General features: G+C 40.1%; 1 protein-coding gene across 8 annotated transcripts in view; it reads right to left on the bottom strand.

The window, feature by feature from the left end:
• Positions 1 to 13,690: 13,690 nt before the first annotated feature.
• Positions 13,691 to 22,382, bottom strand: part of SATB1 (SATB homeobox 1) — a 91,843-nt gene continuing 83,151 nt past the window's right edge. For 5 of the 8 annotated variants that reach the window (XM_069860173.1, XM_069860174.1, XM_069860175.1 and 2 more), the window contains 3 exons: positions 18,636 to 18,839; positions 18,056 to 18,151; positions 13,691 to 15,407 (listed from right to left, as the gene is read on the bottom strand). In XM_069860173.1, coding sequence (XP_069716274.1) covers positions 14,925 to 15,407; positions 18,056 to 18,151; positions 18,636 to 18,839 — 783 coding nt within the window. In that variant the 3' untranslated portion in view covers positions 13,691 to 14,924. The remainder of the gene's footprint in view (positions 15,408 to 18,055; positions 18,152 to 18,635; positions 18,840 to 22,382) is intronic. The other 3 variants (XM_069860177.1, XM_069860179.1, XM_069860180.1) reach the window with 3 other exon arrangements.

Below are 22,382 nucleotides of genomic sequence, written 5' to 3'. Positions count from 1 at the left end.
TGCTCCTGGCAGCCAACCCTTATGGCCATGCCACCCCTGTCTGCAGCCCCTCTGGGCTAGTGGTGGGCTGGCAAGTCATAGAACCATAGAATCATGGAATCATCAGGTTGGAAAAGACCCACCGGATCATCGAGTCCAGCCATTCCTATCAAACACTAAACCATGTCCCTCAGCACCTCATCCACCCGTGCCTTAAACACCTCCAGGGAAGGTGACTCAACCACCTCCCTGGGCAGCCTGTCCAGGGGATAACCATGCTCCCTCCTTGGCCTGCCACTGTGTTGTCTCCAGGGATAGCGGACGTTTTTTCTAGATGACAGCTATGTCAGTTTAACATTAATATCTCCAGCAATTAGTGTTTTTACAAATCAGTCATGAATTGAGGTTTTAAATTGGTTTTAGTAGCAACCAGAGCACACAGCCACTTGGAAAAGAAAACAAGTTTCTTGACAATATTTTAATGAATAGGAAAGAGAAACACTCTGTACTTGCTCTACCTGCTGCTGAGTACTCTGTATCATGATTTAAAGAAAATAGGAGTTGTGTTGTAATAGTCTCTCTCTATTTTTTTTTTTTCTTAGTAATAGAAGATCAATTTTTCTGGCTGGACACAATTCAAGAGAGAAACTCTCAGGCTTGTAATTCCCTCAAACAGGCAGTAAGCTTGCAAAGCAATTATGGACTTCTCTGGATTAGGATAAATAACCTCACTGAACTACGGTGTTGCTACACACAAAACCAAAGTATATCCTACTGCAATCTCTTCTGTTCTTTGGTCTAGCTTGAAGCTGACAAAGACTAACTTGATACATGACTATGTCATAAGCTTAGCAATAAGTAGACATATTTATGAAATTTCCTGACAACTAAAGCCATACTTGCTCTTCCTCAGTTCTAAGGAAGTTCAGTATTGCTTTTTTTTCCTGCAAGGGGGCCCAAGGAAGGGGGGGGTTTATGTGTTTATGAAGTTATGTTCTCACAAGCAACCAGAAGGAGCTGGACTTGTATCTGTGGATGGCAAGAGAGCAGTGAGAGCAAAGCAAGAGGACGTGAAGAATTCCTTTTCCCAATAAAATTTTGAAGAAATCCTGCTTCAGGCTTTTGGGAGATCTCAGTGGCAGAAATAGAAAGAAGAAGCAGATCCCATGTTTTAGCAGTTTTCCTGGCCTCCAGTCAGTGAGATAAGGAAACAGGAGAGTTAGAGAAGGCAGAGGATAGGGAGCAGCAGAGCGGCCCTTAATGGGCAGCTCTTCTCCCAGGATCGGCACCTTGGGCTGTCGGGTGTAAGTGTTGAACCAGGATGCTTAATCTGAGCCCTTGTCTACTTACTATCATTAAAGAAACCACAATATTTGAAATAAGATGCGAGTAAGCCATTGCTTTCTGGTTATGTTCCAAATTAATCATATTTTACACAGGTTGTACACTCTTCAGGGAGAGTTTTTGATGTATACTTAGGACAGTCACTATTAATAACAGGGACCTTTGCAGAGGTAGGTGATAGCTCATTAACATTTTTCCCGGGATCTTCTATGTTTAGATGTTGTGTTGATAATGCTGTCTTCTGGTACAAGTACCCAGGAATATAACTCTAATATAATCGGCAAATTAGCTGCAGAATAATAAGCTTCATTACAGCTAGCCAGCTACTCCAGCCTTCTGCTTTTGTCAATGAATTAAAAGCTCTTCATCTGCAGTTATTACTGTAACATGACATGGCAGCAATGGTGAACAGTGGAGAAGGTGATTTTGCTGTGATAAGCATGGTCCCCTACAGTCTCAGTGGCTCTGTAGCATGAATCCCTAGCCATGGGATCGTTCTCCATAATCAAAGATTTCATTTAAAAATAAAACTGCATGACTTGCAGTGTGCCTGTAAAGGAAGCTTTTAAGATAGATCACCAGCATAGGACAAAGTCAGGATGTCAATCTGAGTCTGCAGGCAGACAGGAACTTATCAAGACTAATTCATTGCTGTAATCCTCCATGTATTTTGTGCAGTGGACAAAGAGAAGGTTTTCAGGTTCCTACAGAAAGACTAACTCTAGCAGATGAATGTTTACAGGACACATAATTTCTTTTTCAGCTTCTGGATTTCCCAGTGGCTCTTTGTGGAGCACGGGGACTTCTCTATTGTCAGTATCCTTTTCTGAAGTATTTGTCCTAGGTAAAGACTGTAACTTCCACTCCATTTCCTTTCTGAGATTTAGAGATTTTTATGCTGACTTTTTCTGGGATGGATTTCCCTTGGTGCTTGCTAGAATTCTATCTGGCCTTTTAGGGTTGGCATGGCTCGAAAAAAAAAAAAAAGTGATGAAAATCAGCTTGAAAAATATTTTGAAATATAATATAAAAATAGCTAGGTTTATGTTTCCCAGGTACCTAAATAAAACTTTGCTCATTTTGAAAGAGATCTTGTCACTTTCTGGCTTTGGCAATATCCCAAACCTGTCTTTTCCAGATGGAAATTCCTTTGAATGCTGGTTACTGGACACAAGAGCACAAGTGGCCTTGTGAAAGTGGTGACAGAATGGATGGCTTGGGTGCCTGATGCCCAGGCCTGAGAAACTATGTTTGAAGCGAGATATCTGAAGAAACTTCTACTACATTTCTCCCATAGAGAGTCCTCCTGCACGTCTCCTGTTCTGGGCAGTGGTAGCAGTGATACGGCATTTTGCTGGCTCTTCTTAAGATTGGGGACTGCTGTGAGAAATGGGAGGAGGTAAACTCAGAAGAAGACAGGAGAGACATGTAATGTCGAGGTTGGACTGCAGTCACCACTGAAACTTTTCTCAGGACTGAAAAAACATAACTTATTAAATTGTATAATGGCACACTAAGCAAAAGCGCATACAAAATCTTTTTCTGATGATTAATTTCTCCTGAAAACATCATTCTCCCATGCTGTCTTCAGGAAATTTAGTAACAATATTTTTGTGAGCCTTCTCCCGCTTCTTTTTTTCACTCTTCTGAAAGTGTCCCCGCACAGTACATTAGCTGAGGTACTGGAAACAGTCTGTATTAGCTAAGTACAACTTAATACTCCCTGCTGGTACAAATAAAGGGTTGACATGAAGGTGGAAATGAATAGCTAGCAGAGGCTCTTTAGTCCGCATTACAGTTCAGGAAAATTGTATGTACTTATGAAATTAAAACTTTGAAAAAGCCATCCCTTCAACACCTAGAAAGTCCTTCTCCCTTTTTGGGAAGTTTTTAGCCTTTAAGCTTCTTTCTGCAAGGATAAGCATGTGCACTGAGCGCACCCTATGGAGTCAAGAACTTGGAAGGTTTCTACAAAGACCTTAAATCTTTTTTTTGAAATGAAAAACCTGAAAGTAATCTTAGCCGGTGTTTCAATAGCTTTTGAATGCTTTAGACACCTCTACACAGTTCAGTATCTGGAAAAGTATAGTTGCTTTTTTTTTATTATTATTGAAAATTGCATTTCTGAAATAAATGCTTTTGCTGAATTTGATTTTGCATGTGTGAGAAAAGGCATCATTTTTCCAATGAAACAGTTCAGCTGCTGTGCAAGTATGCTTGAAGAAAAAGATTTTTTTTTTTAGTTTGCATGACTTTTTTTTGTGCATGTATTTTGAAATACCCGTTCAAAAATGAAATTCCTTCCAGATTTGCCACGGGAAAAAAAAATCTTTCTAATAAAACAATTCTTTTTCCCCCCCTTTTTTGTATGAGAAAATGTTTAGAGGTTTTGCATGTTGTGTTTTGTTTTGTTTTAATTGCCTTCAATAATGATTAATACCAGATATCAATTTATACAAAGTCATTTTTGGCACATGCCACGGATACCATGTATATTGTATGTTGGCTCAAAAAACAACCAGTTCAATCCAGGTAACATTAGTCTTTGCAGGTGCTGATGGAAGGTAGGACAGGAAATGCTCTGCTCCTCAGGTAGCTCAGATGCTCATTGCCAAGGAATTGGTGCAGAGGGGGCCTGGCGCCACCAATTAGCCAAACTCCTCCTAAGTTCAATCAGTAACATTGCTGATATGCCAACATTTGTGGGCTTCCAGGTTTTGGGTGGCCTTCCTGGTCACTGATATCCTGTGCTGGATGAAGGCCAGCTGTTTTTCTCTGGGCCAGGGCAACAGTTTTCCAAGGGATGCTCCATCCAAGATCCAGTTAATACCTATTGTATTAACTCCTTCAAGGAATTTTTATTTGGCTTTACTTGGGCTGAGTGTTGGTTTGATTTCTGCTGTACATTTGTCTCTGTGTAAAGATGAGGCAGGACTATTTCTGAGCCAAGGAGAGGCCCATCATTGCAGGAGACAAGAGAACAAACATTCTCACAGTATAATCAATCTTATAGAGCAGATGGATACAGTAATTAGAGCAAAAACAATTTTGCCAAGAATATTAACATTTCAACAGTTTATCAGAAAGGGGGTGTTGACACCGGTCAATAATTTTCTGATTATTGCAAAAACATCTTAAGTTGTTGACTATTTTGTGTAAAATAGGACAGACTAATTTTGGCCTCCTGACCTTGTTTACAGCAATGAGAAGCAGCAGTGCCACCAAAATCTTTTTTAAAAAAACAAAAAGCCAAACATGTGTTTTCCATGATTTGAAGGTGTCGTAGACCATAAAGATGTATGGGGTTTCTAAAGAGCATATTTATTTATATTTTACTCAGTCTCATGCTACTTGGGTGCACGTGGCAAAAAATTAAATAACTGTTGCCAACAGCTAGCACAAGTCAAACCTACCCATTCCTCCCCCTCTTCCCATGCGTCAATGAGATAAACATCATGCCTATGAGCCCAAAAGAAAAATTAGAATAAAAAAGAAGTGTCCAAGTCCATAAGAGTTTAAAACATTCTCTTCACTGGGGAGGAAATATCGTCTATTTGGTTACTACCAGCTGTGTGAAAAACTGACATATATTTGTGAGATATGGGAGGAAATACTGGAATAAAATAACTATAGATGAGGGACAGGACAGTTTAATGCCATTAGTGTATATTTCAGTCATCTGCTTTTCTTTTATTTTCTTTTTTCCTCCCCTCACTTTATTGTTTCCTGCATTTTTTTTCAATATCAAGGCATTTTTTTCCGTTCATATATTTTTACCCCACCTGTCTCTGATTCTCTTCTCCTAGTGCACCTTCACTATTGAGCCATTAACATGCTGTTGTACAGCCTCAGCAGTCTGGATCATTACATTGTGCTTAAAGATGCTCTCATCTTTCTGCTGGAAGGGATCCCTCCACAGGGCAGTGAGGTGCCTTAATCTAACTGTAGGTTGCACAGCTGAATGTAACCATTGAAGAGAAGTCAGCAAAAATCCCCTGAAACAATGTCCTCCCCCTACAGCCAGCCCTATAGCTCACATTTGGATGTTGTGGAAGGATGTGGGGTGCTCATACTAATTCACTTTGTGTCTTGCTTTCTCTTAATCAATCACACGAGTTGAACTCTGGCAGAGCACAGGAAGGAGCAATCAGCAGAAAGAGGGAATTTCCTTGATGTTGGCAATGCCCTCCAGTCTACCTTCCAGACCGCAGCACTGAAGAAGTGGATGAAAGACCACGTGGCCAGCCAGAAAACGATAGTTACGGCTGTTCTTCTTGCATGTTCATTTACCAGCAGTGGTACCATTTTGCAGCTACAACTTTATAGCCTTAAACTACAGCAGTATAGATGGTTTGATACGTATGAGGAATACTTACAACAAAATCAGAGGTTTTGGGCAGTATAGTCTTAAATATTTTTTTTTAATCCCATTTTCAGTGCTGAGTGAATTATTAGGCCATTTCCTACCATAAAGTAGAGGAACACGAAGACTCTTTCAAATGTTGCTTGGTGGCCCATGACCTCTGTGGAGCCAGAGAAGCCAGGGCTTCGGTGGCTGAGGCAATGTGTTTGCCACACACTTTTTTTGCCCAAACATAAGTGAAGTGAAGAGGAACTATCTGGAGCCTATGAGTGTGTCTTGGAAAGAGTGAAAGTTGGTATGAAAGTGATTGATCCTTCTTTGTAGAATAGGTATTTATGACACCAATAGGTTTGATGAAGTCATGTCCCAAGGCAGCCAATGAAGTATAGGAGGCAGGTTTGAAAGAGCCTGTCATAGACCCTTGCTTAGCAGATAAGTTGGAAGCCGGTAGCTGTAGGATTCTGAGTTTGAGACTGCTCCAGGTATCTTTAGGTTGTAGGAATACCTGACCCCAATGCCTCTTTAACAACGATTTGAGGTATGAAAATTGACAGGAAGAAAGAACTTTCCTGTCATGTCTTGTGCCTCTTATTTGCTGTCTGGGTGCAAGGTAGAGCTGCCCCAGGCTACTCTACATCATGACCACACTGAGTGGGAGGTGGCTGTGGCATTTGATCTCCTTTCTTAGAACAGCAGTGAGGTAAGCGTTTATGCTATGATGACTAGAAAAGAAAGCAGCTTTTCTCCTTGCCCTATCCAAGTAGCCAGAGACCATCAGGAGAGCAGCTCAGCATTTACAGTAGAAAAGGGGCAGCTGCTACTCAGAGCTCCTGCAGCTGCTCAGTGCTGGACCTGGTGGGTTAAAAGTCTGGACTTAAAAGTCCTTGTGAGAATAATTGTCCCATCTACTAGCTGTCTGGCTGCAGTTGTATTCAACAGCTGACACATTGATTAAACAGGAGACAATGGGTAAGCAGATAGAGTTGTATTTGCAAAAATAAGAGCATGCAAAATTGAAGCTAAATCACTGGAAATCTGTCCCTTTGAATCTTTAAAGGTCAGGAGTGTGGATCAAAGATCAAGTAGTGTAGGAAGTGGTAGGGGAATAAATGCCCTCAGGGGCCTGAGACAGCTTGAGTTTTGGCCTTCAAAGTTTGTGCAAAGCGTCTCCCAAAAGGCAGTGGAAAGGAGGAGGGCAGTCTGAAGCCAAGCCCTAGGGCAGACGGTGACAGATGCTGCGCGCTGGAGCAGTGCTCCATGGGACATGATGCCAGCCTGAGGGTCTGCCTGCACAGGAATGATACATTGGATTAGGCTATTCACCATGGCTTCAGGAATGAGCTCTATCAAATTTGAAATACAATCATATTGCTTTGATCTGCTGTCCCATGATGGTTTTTTTTTTCTGTCCAACAGTGTGCTTGCAAGCAGTGTCATTCTCATGTGCTAACGCAGTGCCCTGGGGAGTTACCGGCAGCTGCAGCAACCATCCCTCTGTTCCTGACTGCCCAAAATGTGTTGCAGAATCCCCAGTAACCACTGGAGGAGACCTGAGATCAAGCCAGTACATTCCTGTTATTCTTCTCCTATCCATCCCATAGCATGTCTTAGAAAACTTGGGAGTGAAATCTTATAAGAGGATGATGCAAATATGTACATACTTTTTTTCCCCCAATCATTCTGCAAGACCTCACTTATCCTTCCCCCATGCGAACCATTCTGGTGTGCTTTTGAAAAAAAAAAAAAAGAAAGGAAGAGGTCAGATAAACCTGAATGAAAGTGGGATAAGCATAAGGCTGAAAGAAAGGTGGTAACACATGACAAAAAATGTCCCAGTTTTGTACCTGAACAAGGTCAAAGGAGCCTTACTTTGCTCTTACTGCAATTGGAGCGAAGTTGTGAATAGTGACTGCACTGGTACCATAGCAATGACCAATATGATTTGTGTCTGAATTTTTATGCTGGTGTGTGTGAGAATGTTTTATAAATATGGGGTGACTTGATCCTCACAGAAATTGTTCATATCGGCTGTTTTAAAATCTGGTTAAAGATTTTAAGTTGAGGAATAAAACAAAGAAACCTGATCAAGAATGAAGTGCAAATTTCAGCCCACTCAAATTCATCTTACTTGTGACTATGGAGATCTCAAAGCAACCATGTCCCTGTCTGGATGGTGGACACATCCCCCACAGGTCCCATCACTGGATCACAGAAAAAACAGTACAGTGTAATCTTCACATGTTGTCCAGCACTACAGAATGGAAAGCAATCCTTGGCCAATTTAAAAGGTCAGATCAACCTTTTGCTTTCTCAAATTCTTTGAACTTTTTTTAAGCCATTTGTGCTTTTGGTATGAAGGGGGTTGTGTAGTGGTAAGTTCTGCGGTTAAAAGTGCAGAAATCTCAGTCATTTTTTCTGTTTTGCTTTTTTTTAAATCCTGCTAGCTGCTAATTTCAAACAGGGCCTCCAGTTGTGCTACAGTAAATTTTGAATGTTCTTTTAGCATTCACCTTCCATATATGATTTAGGATTTTGCAGGTATTTGCTAAAGAAGCAAGCTTCCACTTCCTTTTTGCAATCCTTCCCTATTTGATCTTTTCTCTGAAAGAATTCCTTAACTCTGCTCACTTTTTCTGTATTTTTGCAGGACATTCAGTGTGTGAATCCCAAGTGCTTCTCACTTAGTTTTTTTCTGGTCGAAAACCTCAGGACTCCTTCAATTTAAACAAATCTTGCAATACACCACTCTCCTCTAGGCACGACTGCCCCCCCATTAATATTTATCTAGATGTTTTTTCTTACCTCTGCCTCTTTTCTGCCTCCCTCAGTCTCTCAGCTGATACTAAGTAGTTATTAGACTGGGGATAAAACATTTTGCCTACTACAGCAAGCCAGAAACATCACCTGTACTTATTTGCCAGTCCAAGCTGTCATGCTTATAATGATAAAGAATCACTTTTCCTACACTTCTGAAAGGACATCTTATGAACCTTTCCCTGCCATGGTGTGCTCTAAAGTAAGTTGTTTTCTAGACTGGCTTTTCATAGGTAAAAGTATAGACTGTGGACGAGAAGCCATGTTTGGATTGATAACATAAGAGTATAGAAGAGTTAAGCTATTTTGGGGCATGTGATATGCAGAGGAGCTCCCTTGAGATGGGGCAAGAAGGGGCTCACAGCTGCAGGCTGTGCTGCTAGTCGTCCAGCGGGTGTAGAAGGGCAACAACATCTGTAAGGCTGGTCCTGCAAAGGCTGCTTATTTTGTAATGCCAATAAAAAAAACCCCAAAACAAAACAGAGTGCTCTTTGCTTAGATTCTGTTCTGGGAGAAACTCTCCTGCAAAGTTAGCAGGACTCTGCATTAATTATTCTGACCCCAACAAATTCAAATCATTGTGACCAGAGCTTTGAGGTGAATACAGCAGCATGAAATCTGTCTCTGAAGTCTCTTGGGGCCACTTTTCTGCCCCAAAATTTCAGGATTGTTCATGTTTATATAATTCTGTGTGCTCACAGAGGTAATGCTTTTTTCTGCTCTCTTGAACTATGATAAACTCTAGGCCATATACCACATTTGATTATTTTTAACTCCTGTGGCACATCTGGTCCAAGGCTGTAGGAGACAGCGTGGAAAACCAGGTTTGAGGCTGCAAACATGCTGCTTGTAGTTGGATGTAATCCTGGAGAAAAACGAGAGATTTTACAGCCTGGATGTTTCTTTAGCATATTGTGTGGGTAAGCTAGGAATCTGGAATGAGACTCCTAACTGCAGCTGCCATGGTAGCTGTCAGTCTGCAGCTGAGAAAAAGAATCCTGTATGTCCTGCAAGCAGAGACAGTACCAGAGGATAAACTGTTAGGGGATCTCTTTCGCTATGGGCAGCTGAGGAGGCTTTTATGTTGTCCTAGATATTGCCTGCCAAGGTAAATCCCATGACTGAAGACCATTGTACATTTCATGTCAGGAGCATTTTCTGTGAAGGCTTGGCAGTACCTTGGAGTATTTCTGGGTATCACCGCAGCACGAGTTGCAAACGGAGCCCATTCCTCTGTGTAAGGGTAGCTCTTGTGACTTTACTGATGTAGGAGGCTGAGGGGAGACCTCATTGCTCTCTACAACTACCTAAAAGGAAGTTGTGGAGAGGAGGGAGCTCGGCTCTTCTCCCAAGTGACAGGGGAGGACGAGAGGGAATGGCCTCAAGCTCCACCAGGGGTGGTTTAGGCTGGACATTAGAAAACATATTTTCACAGAAAGGGTCATTGGGCACTGGAACAGGCTGCCCAGGGAGGTGGTTGAGTCACCATCCCTGGAGGTGCTAAGGGGCATGGTTTAGTGTTTGATAGGAATGGTTGGACTCGATGATCCGGTGGGTCTCTTCCAACCTGGTGATTCTATGATTCACATCTTTCTCTGGCACCTTCCTCTTTCCTTTTCCTGCTTCCCTCTGAGGTGCACGTCCCTTTGCCCTTTTTACTTCATTGGCTCAGAAATTAATTGCTGGTGGGTTTTCTCCTATTGCCACTCTCTTGCCAACCCAAGTGGTCTATTCTAGCAATCTCTACATGGCTCACAGTGTGAGTGGTGATGGTAAAGGGTAGGGGACATCAGATACATACAGTCCTTGCTGCCTCATATTAAATTGTGGTACATATACCTGAGTGCTGGCGTGTAACCAGGACAGATGACATTTGGGCTAGACGACCTAAAGCAGGAAGGCCAGGCTGATGTGAAACAATGCAGCGTGGGATAGTGGGAGGACTGCCAGCAGCAGAGCAGGCGGGAAGGCTCCCGTATGAACCTGAAAGCAAACAAACTCACTGCCAAGTAGCACTACTCCTGTTCCAAGGAGGATCACTTATTGCAGTTTGAATTATTAGCTCATTTGTTGTAGTAAAAGACTGTGTGGACACAAGGCACGGTGAGGAGACCAAACTAAAATTACATCTGTGTGCAAAAAAAGGCCTGGGAGTATATTTTAATCCCTGCTTTGCTATGGGACTGTTATTCAAAGTACAATATAAATCATTATGTAAAAATCAAAACACATTTGGTCTCTGCAATCTACCTGACATCAAAGCACAAGTTCAGTAAGTTAAGCAGAATTGCTAATACTTGATGCTCAAGCAGATCTTCTGTTGTATCTAATTTATACTGCTCTTAACATATGGGGCATTTGCTTTGGCAAATGAGCTTAGCAATATTTGGTACTTTCCCAGCACACTACCAAAGTACCGACTTGGTAAATCACTGAAACAAAATCACTCATTTGGGGGAGCTTCCCTTCTTTCTCCATTTGCTGCGCCTTCCCAACTTAAAGAAAAAATTAAGTGGAATAATTTATTTTAAGACCTGGACATTTTCTTCTGTGCCATCTGACCAATTTAAAGTAACTATATAAAACATGACTCTAAAATTCTGCCTTGAGGTTAGGGAGTCTTTATAATATGAAGCAACCTTTATATGTGTGACTGTCCCTCAGCCACGGACTTCTGGGAACCTGGGGACTCTTTGGTGTTTTTTCAGGCTTGAAAAACACACACTGGGGACTCCTGCACATACACATAAATCTTGTCAGTTAAATATAGATTAATGGGAAACAGCAGGGAGCAAAAATACTCCACTTTTTATGGTAAACACCATAAAATATGGTAAATGCTAATTGCAGTTTTATAGCAAAACCCAAGTTCTGCCATCCCCACCCAGCATTCAGTTCCCTCTTTCTTAGGCATTTGGCTTTCTTTGCAGCTTAAATTTTATTCCTAGCAGGGAATATTTTTCCCCCCATCCTTCTCAAAGTATGTATGAAATACTCATATTGTACACTCTCAATGAAGTCCTACTAAGTGAGTTTTACTAACAACTTACCAATTAATAGTGTTTTGATGTCTCAATTTGTGTTCTTAATTACAGAAGTCCAGTCTGATTTCTTAATCCTTGCAGAAATGACAAGGATTGTAGGACTACACAAGATAGCAATAAAGTGGAAGAGAAAGGGACATAAGGTAATTTTCTAGGTAGAGATACTGGTCCATGAATCAAGGTGTCATATGCTTGTAGTATTAACTCCTAACAGTATAAATCTCTTGCATCCATGTAAAGTTTGTACCCTTAATACCCATATCACATTTGAAAATGCTGCTAAGGATTTAACAGAACTGCTTTTTGTCACTTAGGTAAAGTTAAAAGACTATACTCCCTTCCCACCCACTGGGACACAAAAATGCATTGATTTAAACCTCTGTGCAGGTAATATGTGACTACAGAGACTGAACTACTTGTAAGATAACTTCACCTAGGATAGAAGAAAGAAAAATGAAGATAATGGAAAAGAAGCCACTACAATAACCATCTGCAAGTGTACATGGCCTCTACTTCAGCACCCAAAACACTTGAGAGAATAAAAGAAATTGCTTTCAAAATAGCAAAGACAATTTTATAAATATTTCTTCTTATGCTTTTATAAGGTGTTGGACTTTTTGCCCTGTTTCTGGCAGTAGGAGCACTGTGTGTATCAGTTTTTAGTGTGGAGAGAGGTATATTCCAAGGAAGTCTTTCCTTCCCTTCCCTTCCCTTTCTGTTCTACCCTGAATATGCACACATATTAGTTTAAAAGCATTTTTTTTTTTTTATTAAGCCACTCTATTGTAACAGTCATGTGGCACTTCAGACTGCCAAGGGTGCCAGTAGTATTGTCCTGCACACCAAATCAGCTTGCATTGCCTGGGCTACATTTCATCCTGTCTCATGGCTGTGAACAGGGATCTGTCCTAAAAATTGAGTGGCTATGTGGCTACACAAAGCAACGATCCCATTTGAAATAAGTGAAGAAATCCAACAGTGACAACAGTGCCTTCCTCGGACTAGGCTTAGCTTTGCCCTTTTGCAATCAGCATAGCTTTGGGCTATTGATACCTTTATAGGTATTGTCCCTAAAAATCCTTTAAACAAGGACTTAGTTTGACTGTCTTTCCTTTGGTCTGAAATACCGAATTGCACATGTGTGTCCCTCCCAAGCCTTGTTTCCCTCCCAGAGAGGTATTAAGGCTTTTCTCTTTTAACTGGACTGCATCCCAAGCCCAAATCATGGTGCAGCCCCTACACAATCCCATGAGCAGCCCAGAGGTGCTACAGCTGGGATCCTGCTCAAGGAACCCCAAGAGTGCTGTGACAGAGGACCTAGGCAATCTCCAGCAGTTTTAAACATATGGAATGAAAACCTGTTTTGTTGCCCAGTATGTCTTCCTAAAGTACTTAATAGAGCTAAAAGGAGAAATTTTCTGCAGCCTACGAGTCATTGGTGCCTTCAAAACTCATCCTGAGTTTTGCAAACTTTTAGTAATTTTAGAAGAGGTGAGCTGAATCTGAATCCTCAGTTGCACTCGGTGTGAGTTGTTTCTCTCCTAGGAGAACAATGTTGTACTTCACAACTTTCAGCTGCAGATTTCTCTCTAGCCTACACATGAATCTTGCATAAACTCAGAGCTCACCAATTATTTTGGCTTTATCAAGAATCATATTAATGATTATTAAAAATAATCTTGCTTAGAAGAGGACTGCTATGTGCAAGGTTCATCCATCTTATTTATTTTGTGACTATTAATTTTTTTTTTAATGTTTATACATTAGTGCAAGGAATAGTGTTAGCATAATTCTAGTGTAGAATAAAACCAGCTGTATCCATTATAAGTGCATTACTGCCAGGAACTGTAAATATGTTTATGCCTGATAGCCCTTTGACTCAATAATATCCTGCTATCTCTGTTGGGCAGGCAAGTTTTTAAACCAAGAAAAGACAGGTTATGATTTTCATAACCAAACTGTGTTTCTTTTTGAAGTGTGTTATCTAAATTCAAATATTAAGAAGGTCATTAAAAAAAATCTGCCTGTGATTTTAAAGGAGAACAATCGAAATGTCATCTCCAAAGTGGTGGCAAGAAGGTACAATGTGTACTAAGAACAAGTTATTCCCCCCAGATATATACATACGCGGACAAACCCTGCCATATCATACCATACAAACAATTTTAATTGTGTAGTTACAGTCAATAACCACTCCTAGTCAGAACATTTCTGCATAAAGAAAATTGTGATACACTTATAAAAACAGCCAGCTGTAACAAAATAACTGGTGTTTTCATAGCAATAAACTCATAAAAAAGAAATACACCTTTATACAGAAAATTTATACAGCTGTAGCTTTAAAATTGATTGTAAACCAAAGGAAGACACATTGCAAACATCAATTATTTTCACATTAATTGCATAAGTTTCTAAGGTGATCTATTAGTTTTATTTACCTAAGCTTATTTGCATGATAGTAAAAATTGCATACAACAATAAGAGTGAAGCTTATAGTATGAATTGCTTGGATAACATAGAGCACTTTTTATAGGCAACTGTGTAAAGCACATTTTCTCTATTTAAAACTTTTAAGACACTTTGTTTTACTGCCCATCAAAATACATTTATAAATAGAAAAAAAAAATCAGTATGATAACAAGAGAAGCAATATTACATTTAACGGAAACTTCCAAAAAAATTAATTACAACATGATGCTGCAGGATCTACAAATAAATAATGAGGACTAAATTGTGTTTCACATTTTCTTTTTCATTTTCTTTAAAACCATGTAACAATGAGAATGGAAAAAAAATACAGTGACCTTTATTTCCAAAAGAAAACAAATCTGAATTACGGCAGTGCCATATAATACAAGGCATTTGTTGGCATATGTTATCTTTAAACTGCATTCCACAGTCTATAGTTCTTTTGTAACATACAATAGAACAAGAGTAACAAACTCTTTTTATTTTATTTTTTTAAATAAATGTGAGTTTCCAAAGATCAAGTGTGGAGTGCTACAGTAATAATAAAAAAAAAACAAGAACAAAACAGAAACGAAAAACAGTAAATCACAAAAGTTGTAATGCTTGTCTGAAGGCTCCAGAATCAAAATCACTGGTATCATGCTTATTGGGTACACTCACAGTGTATCCAGTGAACACAAATTAATATCAAACAATCCTCAACGCTTCATCTGTTGCTGCGAAGCAGTTTATAAAACAGAGTAAAACATCTAGTGCAGTCTGCATTATCCTTTTTTCAACTTTTGTGCAAGTTTTGGAAGATTCATTGGCCAAACAATGAATAATAAGGGTTTTTGACAGAACGCAAGATGGAATTTTCATTTCATTAGTAAATACCAGTGGCACTGTTGAAAGAAAATAATACTCTTAGATCAGTCTTTCAATTCAGCATTAATCTCTGTGTTCCCTTCTACGGATAACTCTTCTTCTAGTTTAACTGAAAAAAGCGTGTTCGCATTTTTGTCTTGGATGCTGTCTTCTAAATCCTTGAGCAACTCTTCTTCCTTGTACTCTGCAACATCCACCTCCAAACCAGAATTGTCCTTCAGCTTTCCATGGTGCTTGAGATAATATCGCTGGTTCTGAAAGAACTTGATAATGGTGTACTTGGGCAGGTCAAGCTGAGCGGAGAGAGTCTGGATTGCTTCTTCGTCTGGATACAGGCCTACGTCTTGTATGAAACTCTGTAGGATCCCTAGGGCTTCAACAGAAATCTTTGTTCGTGGTCGGGGTTTCTGACGATTTTCATCCTCAGATTCAGCTGGTGATGCTACTGTCGGTTGCCTTGGGGGTAGTCTGGGACCTGGTTGCTGTTGCTGTTGCTGCTGTTGTTGTTGCTGTTGCTGCTGCTGCTGCTGCAAGACAAAGCACAGCATTTTTTTTTTCCTGTAAATGTATTCTTGCTTATATTTTGCGTTACCAAGAAAATCGGGGGGTAGAAGGGGAATTGCAAAGCTATAAACAAAGGTGTAACAAGTTGAAAGAATAAAAGGAAAATGAAAGAAAAAAGGAAAAAAAAAAGCCCATTACTGCTGAACCAAAATTAAAATAGGAGTTAGTAACTCTCTGCATACCTCACATATGTCTGTATGTGTGTAAGCAGAGACAGAGGATAAAGGGACAGTGGGATACAGACAGAGAGGTAGAAGGAACACTGGCTTTGTCTGACTGAAAGCACCAACGACGTGACATCAGTGCAGTTAAGCTGACAAATTTTAATGAACATGCTCCATGAGTCAAGTGCAGACAAGACAAAATGCTAAGTAGGTGACATAGTACAGGATTAACTTGACCAGCTTAGCCAGAACTGTAGCAAGGGCAAAGTGAGAAAAGTGCCAGATGAGGGCAAACGCACAGGAGCTCTGCCAGCAGCAGCAGCTGCTGCCCAAAAACAAGGGCTGCATATCTCTAACAAGAGCTAGACTAAGGGACTAGAGGGATGAGGGAGAAGGAGAGCATTTTAGCTAAGTGTGGAAATATCCCACTGCTGATCTGACCGTAGCACGTACTTTAGCCTTGTCAAACTTGCAGACATTACAGCCGAATGAATTAACTGGAAGTGCCTAATGTCACACTACCAAATCCAGCCTTAGCAAGGACGAAGAAATTTGGAGGTAGGAATTCTGCATTTACCCTTCTGGCTCTGACCTCTCTTCCCTGTAGTCTGGGAGAGGTTCTGTCTTGCCTGTGTTCAAGTATCCCAACACATAAATGGGAAACAAACATATTTACCTGCTTCTGTGTTTGTACTGGGGCTTATTTAGTTAATATTTATAAAGCACTAAGATGCAAAGCTCTAAATAAGTTGCTCTATTATTATTAGAAGGGAACATGCTGCATTCCAAAAACTCAGGCAATAAAAATGAGCCAGTATGCACATCAGAAGAATAAGATAAAGCAAATCATGATGTAAATAATTAACAAGAGCTTAAAATGAAGTTTTGCAAGCATGGATTCAGACACATTATTAAAAGGTGAGGCACTGAGTCATAGGGACAGAAATGTTTTTCTCATCTACCACCGGGGTACAGTACACTATCAGATCATGTTTAAAATCAAAAGTAAATTTATCAGCTACTGTTTTTGTTGACAATTCTTGTGCTTCACAGCACAGGAAGCACTGGTTAGTGAGGTATTTTGGATCAGCAAATTTCTTGTCATATGGTACAAACCACCAGTTAATAAAAAACAACAGCAGCAAAACAAGCAGTTGCTATCACTACATTTCATTTCCCTTTGAGAGTCTCCCCTCAACAATTTTTTGTGTCAGGAGTGGTTTCCATGTGTCAGTTGCAGGTCACTTGCAGACCCTAAGAAAGACAAAATACTGTACAAATAGCATAAATACTGGAGGCGTTATAATTCTGTCCACTTCACAATGCCACTTGTGGTTGTGGAGACTTTGCATAGGTCTCAACACCCGGTTTAGAAGTCATTGCTTTAAGTGATCTTCTTATTATAAGATCTGACACAAATGCTAGTGGAATTAGGGCTCTTGCTTCATCCCTATTCACATCCTTTCATGTTTTATGGTCTGTGAGCAGTCCCATTCAAGGCTTTAGTCCCAAAGAGATTCAACACTACTCCCAGCACATTAAATTCTTACAAGACTGGAGGCTTTGTATATACAGTTTGAAAACTTGTGTCTTAGCTACATATTTATGCATCTACAACAACTACCATGTAGAAAAGCAGGAGACAAAACTCAGGCTCAATCTCCCAATCCTTACTCTTAGAAGCCATATTAAGAGATTACAATGCAACTACTTATGTGAATAATATTTGCAAGATCAAACACACAACTTTTATCAACAAGGCAAGAAAATCTAAGTAAGTGGCATAGTGGTTGAATGCTTATACTGTGCATAAGCTGCTCCTTTTATCCCCTTAAGAAGCGATTTTATTAAAAACAATGTACATTTTCAAACAAGTGCTGTTTTATTACTTAATATAGATCTTTTTCTCTCTTTTCGCTAAATCAAACAGCAAGTTTCCAGGCTTTCACAATTATTTTAGTACTTGATATCCTAAGGGATTGTCTTATTCAGTTTGCTTTATCTTTAATATACACTCGTGTTGTTTCTGGCTGTGAGATAACTCTATCCTTCCCAGCTTTGTAAATATTTTTCTGCATAGGTAATACAAATGATATGCTGGGTCTCAGCTGAGGCTGGGAAAGCACGAGGTAGTATCTGCCCTTTAAGAGGGAGCAGTTGAAAGGTTGACCTCAGTTTTTTTTGTGAGAACAGATTAAAAAGCCCCAAGCTCAGAGACAGCAGTCCATACTGCCGACCCGGGCTACTATATTTAGCAAAACAGCCAAGCCACACTCCCTGTTGGCTCGCAGAGCCCGTGTGAGCAAAGGGTGGGTGCAGCCCCCGAAGGAAAATGGGGCACTGCTGAGGCTGCCCCAGACAGGAGAGCAGCTGTTTCCAAGCTCCATGGTGTGGGTCCTGCATCCCCTCCTCTCTCTCCCTGACGTGGTGCCCTTGTGCCAGCTCACCTGCGGAGCAGCACCCAGCCAAGGTCCAGCGGTCAGCAGGCCTGGTAAGAAAGCGCCTCTATGCTCTCCTTTCCCAAGGGTGGTGGGAGAGGGGCTCTGAAGGAAAAACAAACAAACATTGACTCACCCCGGTCTCGACTACGGTTAAAGTGGGAGGAGGAATCCCCTTCCCTTCACTACTACCCAGGGTGAGCCACCACTGTTGAGGGTTCGAGCTTAGCTTTTCAACAACAGCACAACAAGTTCCTCCCGCTTTGCTGGTAAGGCACCCAGTGGCAAACGCCTCTGCCTTTCAGTCTAGACAGGGACGGCCAGCATGGAGGCTCATCCTGCCCAGTATGCAGCCGATTCTGTGCCTCCGTGTCCTCACGCGTTTGCAGGAAACCACCACATTGAACTAAAACCCATGGGTGGTCGCATGCTCTCCTTTGAACTCTGGTGGTGGATGGCAGCATGCTCTTATCTCGTACCAGGAGACCTGCATTTAGCCTGGCCAGGAGGAAAGAAACACTAATTTCCTTTGCTCTGTTTAAAGCTTTATTTACTTAGTGCTCTGCAGGATTGGCCAAGGTAAACTAACCTGAATCTGTTCTGCTGGCACATGGATAATGTGGGAAGGCCTGTCACCATGGTGATGAACTGCATTGCTTTCTTGTTCATAAATGGCATCGCGTTCAGGCTGAGGAAGACTGAGGAACCTTCGGATCATGGAGAGATTCTCCCAGAGGGTCCTGTTCTCTGGTGAGGGATCTTCTTTCCAGCGTAACAGCTCACAGAGCCACCCCTTGAAGATAACACCAGCAAAACATTAGTTTTTTTTCTTCACTTCACGAGGGGCAAAATGAGGGTGAAACGCGTACTTTAGCTGCAATACATTCTCTCAAGCTCTCCCTGATATGAAAGGGCTTTCCCTGTACAGGCTAGGCTCAAAGCAAACATCAATACACCAAGTGGCTGCCATGCTATTTCACAAACCCTTGTCAACCACCAAAGTTTTGGAAAGCACTTTCCCCTTGGTTTAGCACCACAGCACTGTTTGTTTGCTTACTTAGAAACAAACTGGCTGATGAAGGCAGAATCCCTTACACGGTCCCCTACAGGACAGGTGTTTCCTTAATGCTACTTTATTCTCTCTGCTGCCTATTTTCTTTTATGCAAGGCTACACCCATCTGAAAACATTGACAATGTGTTTCAGTAGCCAGTAGATAGTCCGCTGAGCAATTTTTAAAATCTTGGTACTACTACTCAAAACAATAAAGTACTTCAAATATCTGCCTTGACTATAGGGCTGCCTAGTATAAATCATAGCATTAATGAAGCTCCCTAATGTCTTTTCCAAAGATAGGAATCCTCTGAATAGAAGCAGTCAAGTAATATTGTCTTCCTATCTGCTACAAGTAGAGGTGCCTCTATAGGTGAACTTATTTCAAGAGATAGATGATTATTTGTTTCAGGATTTTTCTCATAGACCCAGTAAAAAAAAATCTCAGTTTTATATACAGTATTAGGACTTGGAGGCAGGGGCAAGATATGCCCAAGCTTCTCATATAACCTTTGTAGCATTTCCACATCACAGGACAGCAAGTTGCCCAAGAGCTTTCCTCCTCTAATTCAGATGTGGTTTTGGGATACATACTATGAAGGTGGCTACAAAATCCTCTGCAAGAACTGCAGTGGTTGCTAATTTGCGTTTAAATAAGACATAAAACTTTGTCTTGAAAATTTAACAATTGTTTTCTTACGTTTTCTTAAAATTTAATTGAGGTTTTTTTTCTTATTGTGCGCTGGTAGTTCTAAAAGAAGAATGTGAATGCTCTAGCTAGTGCAGTATGCATCAGCAGCAATTTTTTGGTATATGAAAATTTAGAAACAAAATATTACGTGTATAAAACATGCATGCTTTCTTTCTTTTATCCAAGGATCTGCTTTCAAAACTAGGTCCATGCAATTTTATTTCTTAATGCTGTAGGAAAGATAATGTGACATTTTATTGAATCAACAAATAATATAAATGTACAGAAGCTTTTAGATCCTTTTTATATGTACTGGTAGTTGAAAAATGGTTTATTCAGACTAGTTTACTACTAGATACAATAGATACATAGATACAATATAGATACGTATTTTGTTGAAGACATTCATATCTTTAGCAAACAGTTAATAAATGCAGTGTAAAAATATTGCTACGATAGGAAGATGTGAAAGTAAACAAATAATCTTAATGTGTTCATACTGCATATGAAAATATTTGGTGAGGTATGTATAAAAATCTGAAGTATATTCTCTTGGATATAAGTGGAAAACTGAACAAATGACAGAGGAGAAAATGCCCCCAAGAAACAGAAATAATCAAAATGACGAATGTTAGAGACACAGTGGTAACAGAAATGAGAAATCAGAAATTTAAATGGGGCCAAAATCCTCTGGATGCTCACTAGGCGTGCTAGGGAGGGAAGAGAAAGGGAGGAGAGTGGTGGCACCAGGAGCCTCCTGCCTCCACCTGAGGGGGTGCAGTGCACACACTAAGGGCATTGCCAGCAGTTTAGCAAACTGACTGGGAAATGTAGTCAAACACCTCCATATAGAGCACGTAACATATAGCCTGCCCCAGCTGGAATCATGTGGCATGCATTTAAAATCATAGCAAAGGCCTGTGGATTCTCCTTCCCCTGTAAGGCTCCCTAAGGCGTGTTATCAGGTTAATGTATGCACTCTCCCTGCTCCTAACAAAACCAACATGTTACTTGTGGTTCTCTCCCCACCTTGCTTCCACAGGGATACACACTGGATTATGCTCAACAGCAGAATTGGTTTTCTGCAGCGAGTTAAAAGAGGTGCAATCAGAAAGCCTAAGTAGTTTGTTGGGGATGAAGGAGAGAAGATGATGAAGAGAAATAAACCTAGATCTTTTAATTGAAACGCAGTTACAAAATTTTTAATTAAAAAAACCCCAAACCAAACCAGCCTGCCCCAAAGCACAAAAATTGTCCTTCTGTTGTCTAGAGTTTGCACTGCCTCACATTGAAACTGATGGTCCTCTTTCTAATGGTGGTGAAACAGAACACAGAGCTACTATAACAGCAGTTTGGTGAAAGCAAAAAACATACCAGAAAAACTGCTCCTTCCTATGACATCTCTTTAAGCTATACAGACAGACTGGAAAAGAAGCTGCAGCACGCATCTAGAACCTGCATATATTTTGTCTGGTGACCATGTGAACGACAGATTTTTGGGGAAAAAAAGACAGTAGAACTATTTTCAAATGTCCAGTAGTAAAAATAATGCCTGAGCTATCAGATTTTATGCTGATTAAACATATTTCTCAACAACAGTTTTAGTTAACTAAGAAATTCCTTATCCTTTTTACTGTGTTTTCTGTTTCTGTATTTACTGGATCAGACCTTGATTTTATTAATTACTGATGACTTGCACTGCATTTCCAGTATTTTTCCATACAACTTATACACTGAAATAATACTTATTCCCTATCTAAAAATGATTTGATGAATTGCAACCTGAAGCATGTCCCTGCTAGCGTTCCAGGGAAGCAGTGATTTTGAGATACTGAAATCAGATACTTCTGACATGGTATACTGAATAGACACCAAAATGTCTCTTTTACATTAGGTCTGTCGTGTTTTTCAAGTAGACATACTCTGATGAAACCTACAATAGGTGACATGGAAACAACCAACTGAAATGTTCTAAAATTACAAAGACATAAACAAATTTTTGATCTTCATTGTTTATTTCTGAAAATATTTATGGAAGTTAATCTCACAAATATTCTCAGCAGAGACAGTGAATGAGCAGTAACAGAGGTCATAGGGGTTTACTTTGTTAAGAGATTAAAACTTTATACCAATGTGCTTTCTTTTGGTTCAAAACAAACAAATCCATAAGCATTTTGCTTAGTTTCAGGTTCAGAATTCTGTATAAAACATAAAGCTCTTTCATAAAAGTCAGCTAAAAGAGAATGTATGAAGTGCTTTTGTAAACTTCAGGAAAAGTAATCATATGGATGCTTTAATGGTGATTTTTAAATTCTGTAAAATTTTCAAGTTTTATTTCATTCTGATCTGAAAGACAATTAACTGCTGTATTTAATACAGTTGAATTTACAAACTAATGTAACAAGGCTGATTCTTCTATTACACACATTTAAGTCTAGAGCAATTGCTGTCCCGTTCAAACAATTTATTCTGAAGGAGAGCTTGGATCACTGGATTTTCTGGTCTTTATAGCCTTACAGGAAGTGATAAGGACAACAAAATAATCAGGAAATATTTATAACTCAGATTAGATGACAACTCGTTTATATAGCAG

Source organism: Phaenicophaeus curvirostris, chromosome 6, assembly GCF_032191515.1.
Source record: "Phaenicophaeus curvirostris isolate KB17595 chromosome 6, BPBGC_Pcur_1.0, whole genome shotgun sequence".
NCBI classification, from domain to species: Eukaryota; Metazoa; Chordata; class Aves; order Cuculiformes; family Cuculidae; genus Phaenicophaeus; species Phaenicophaeus curvirostris.
The sequence above is the reverse complement of the archived record's forward strand: the minus strand, read 5'-3'. Positions and strand labels throughout refer to the sequence as shown.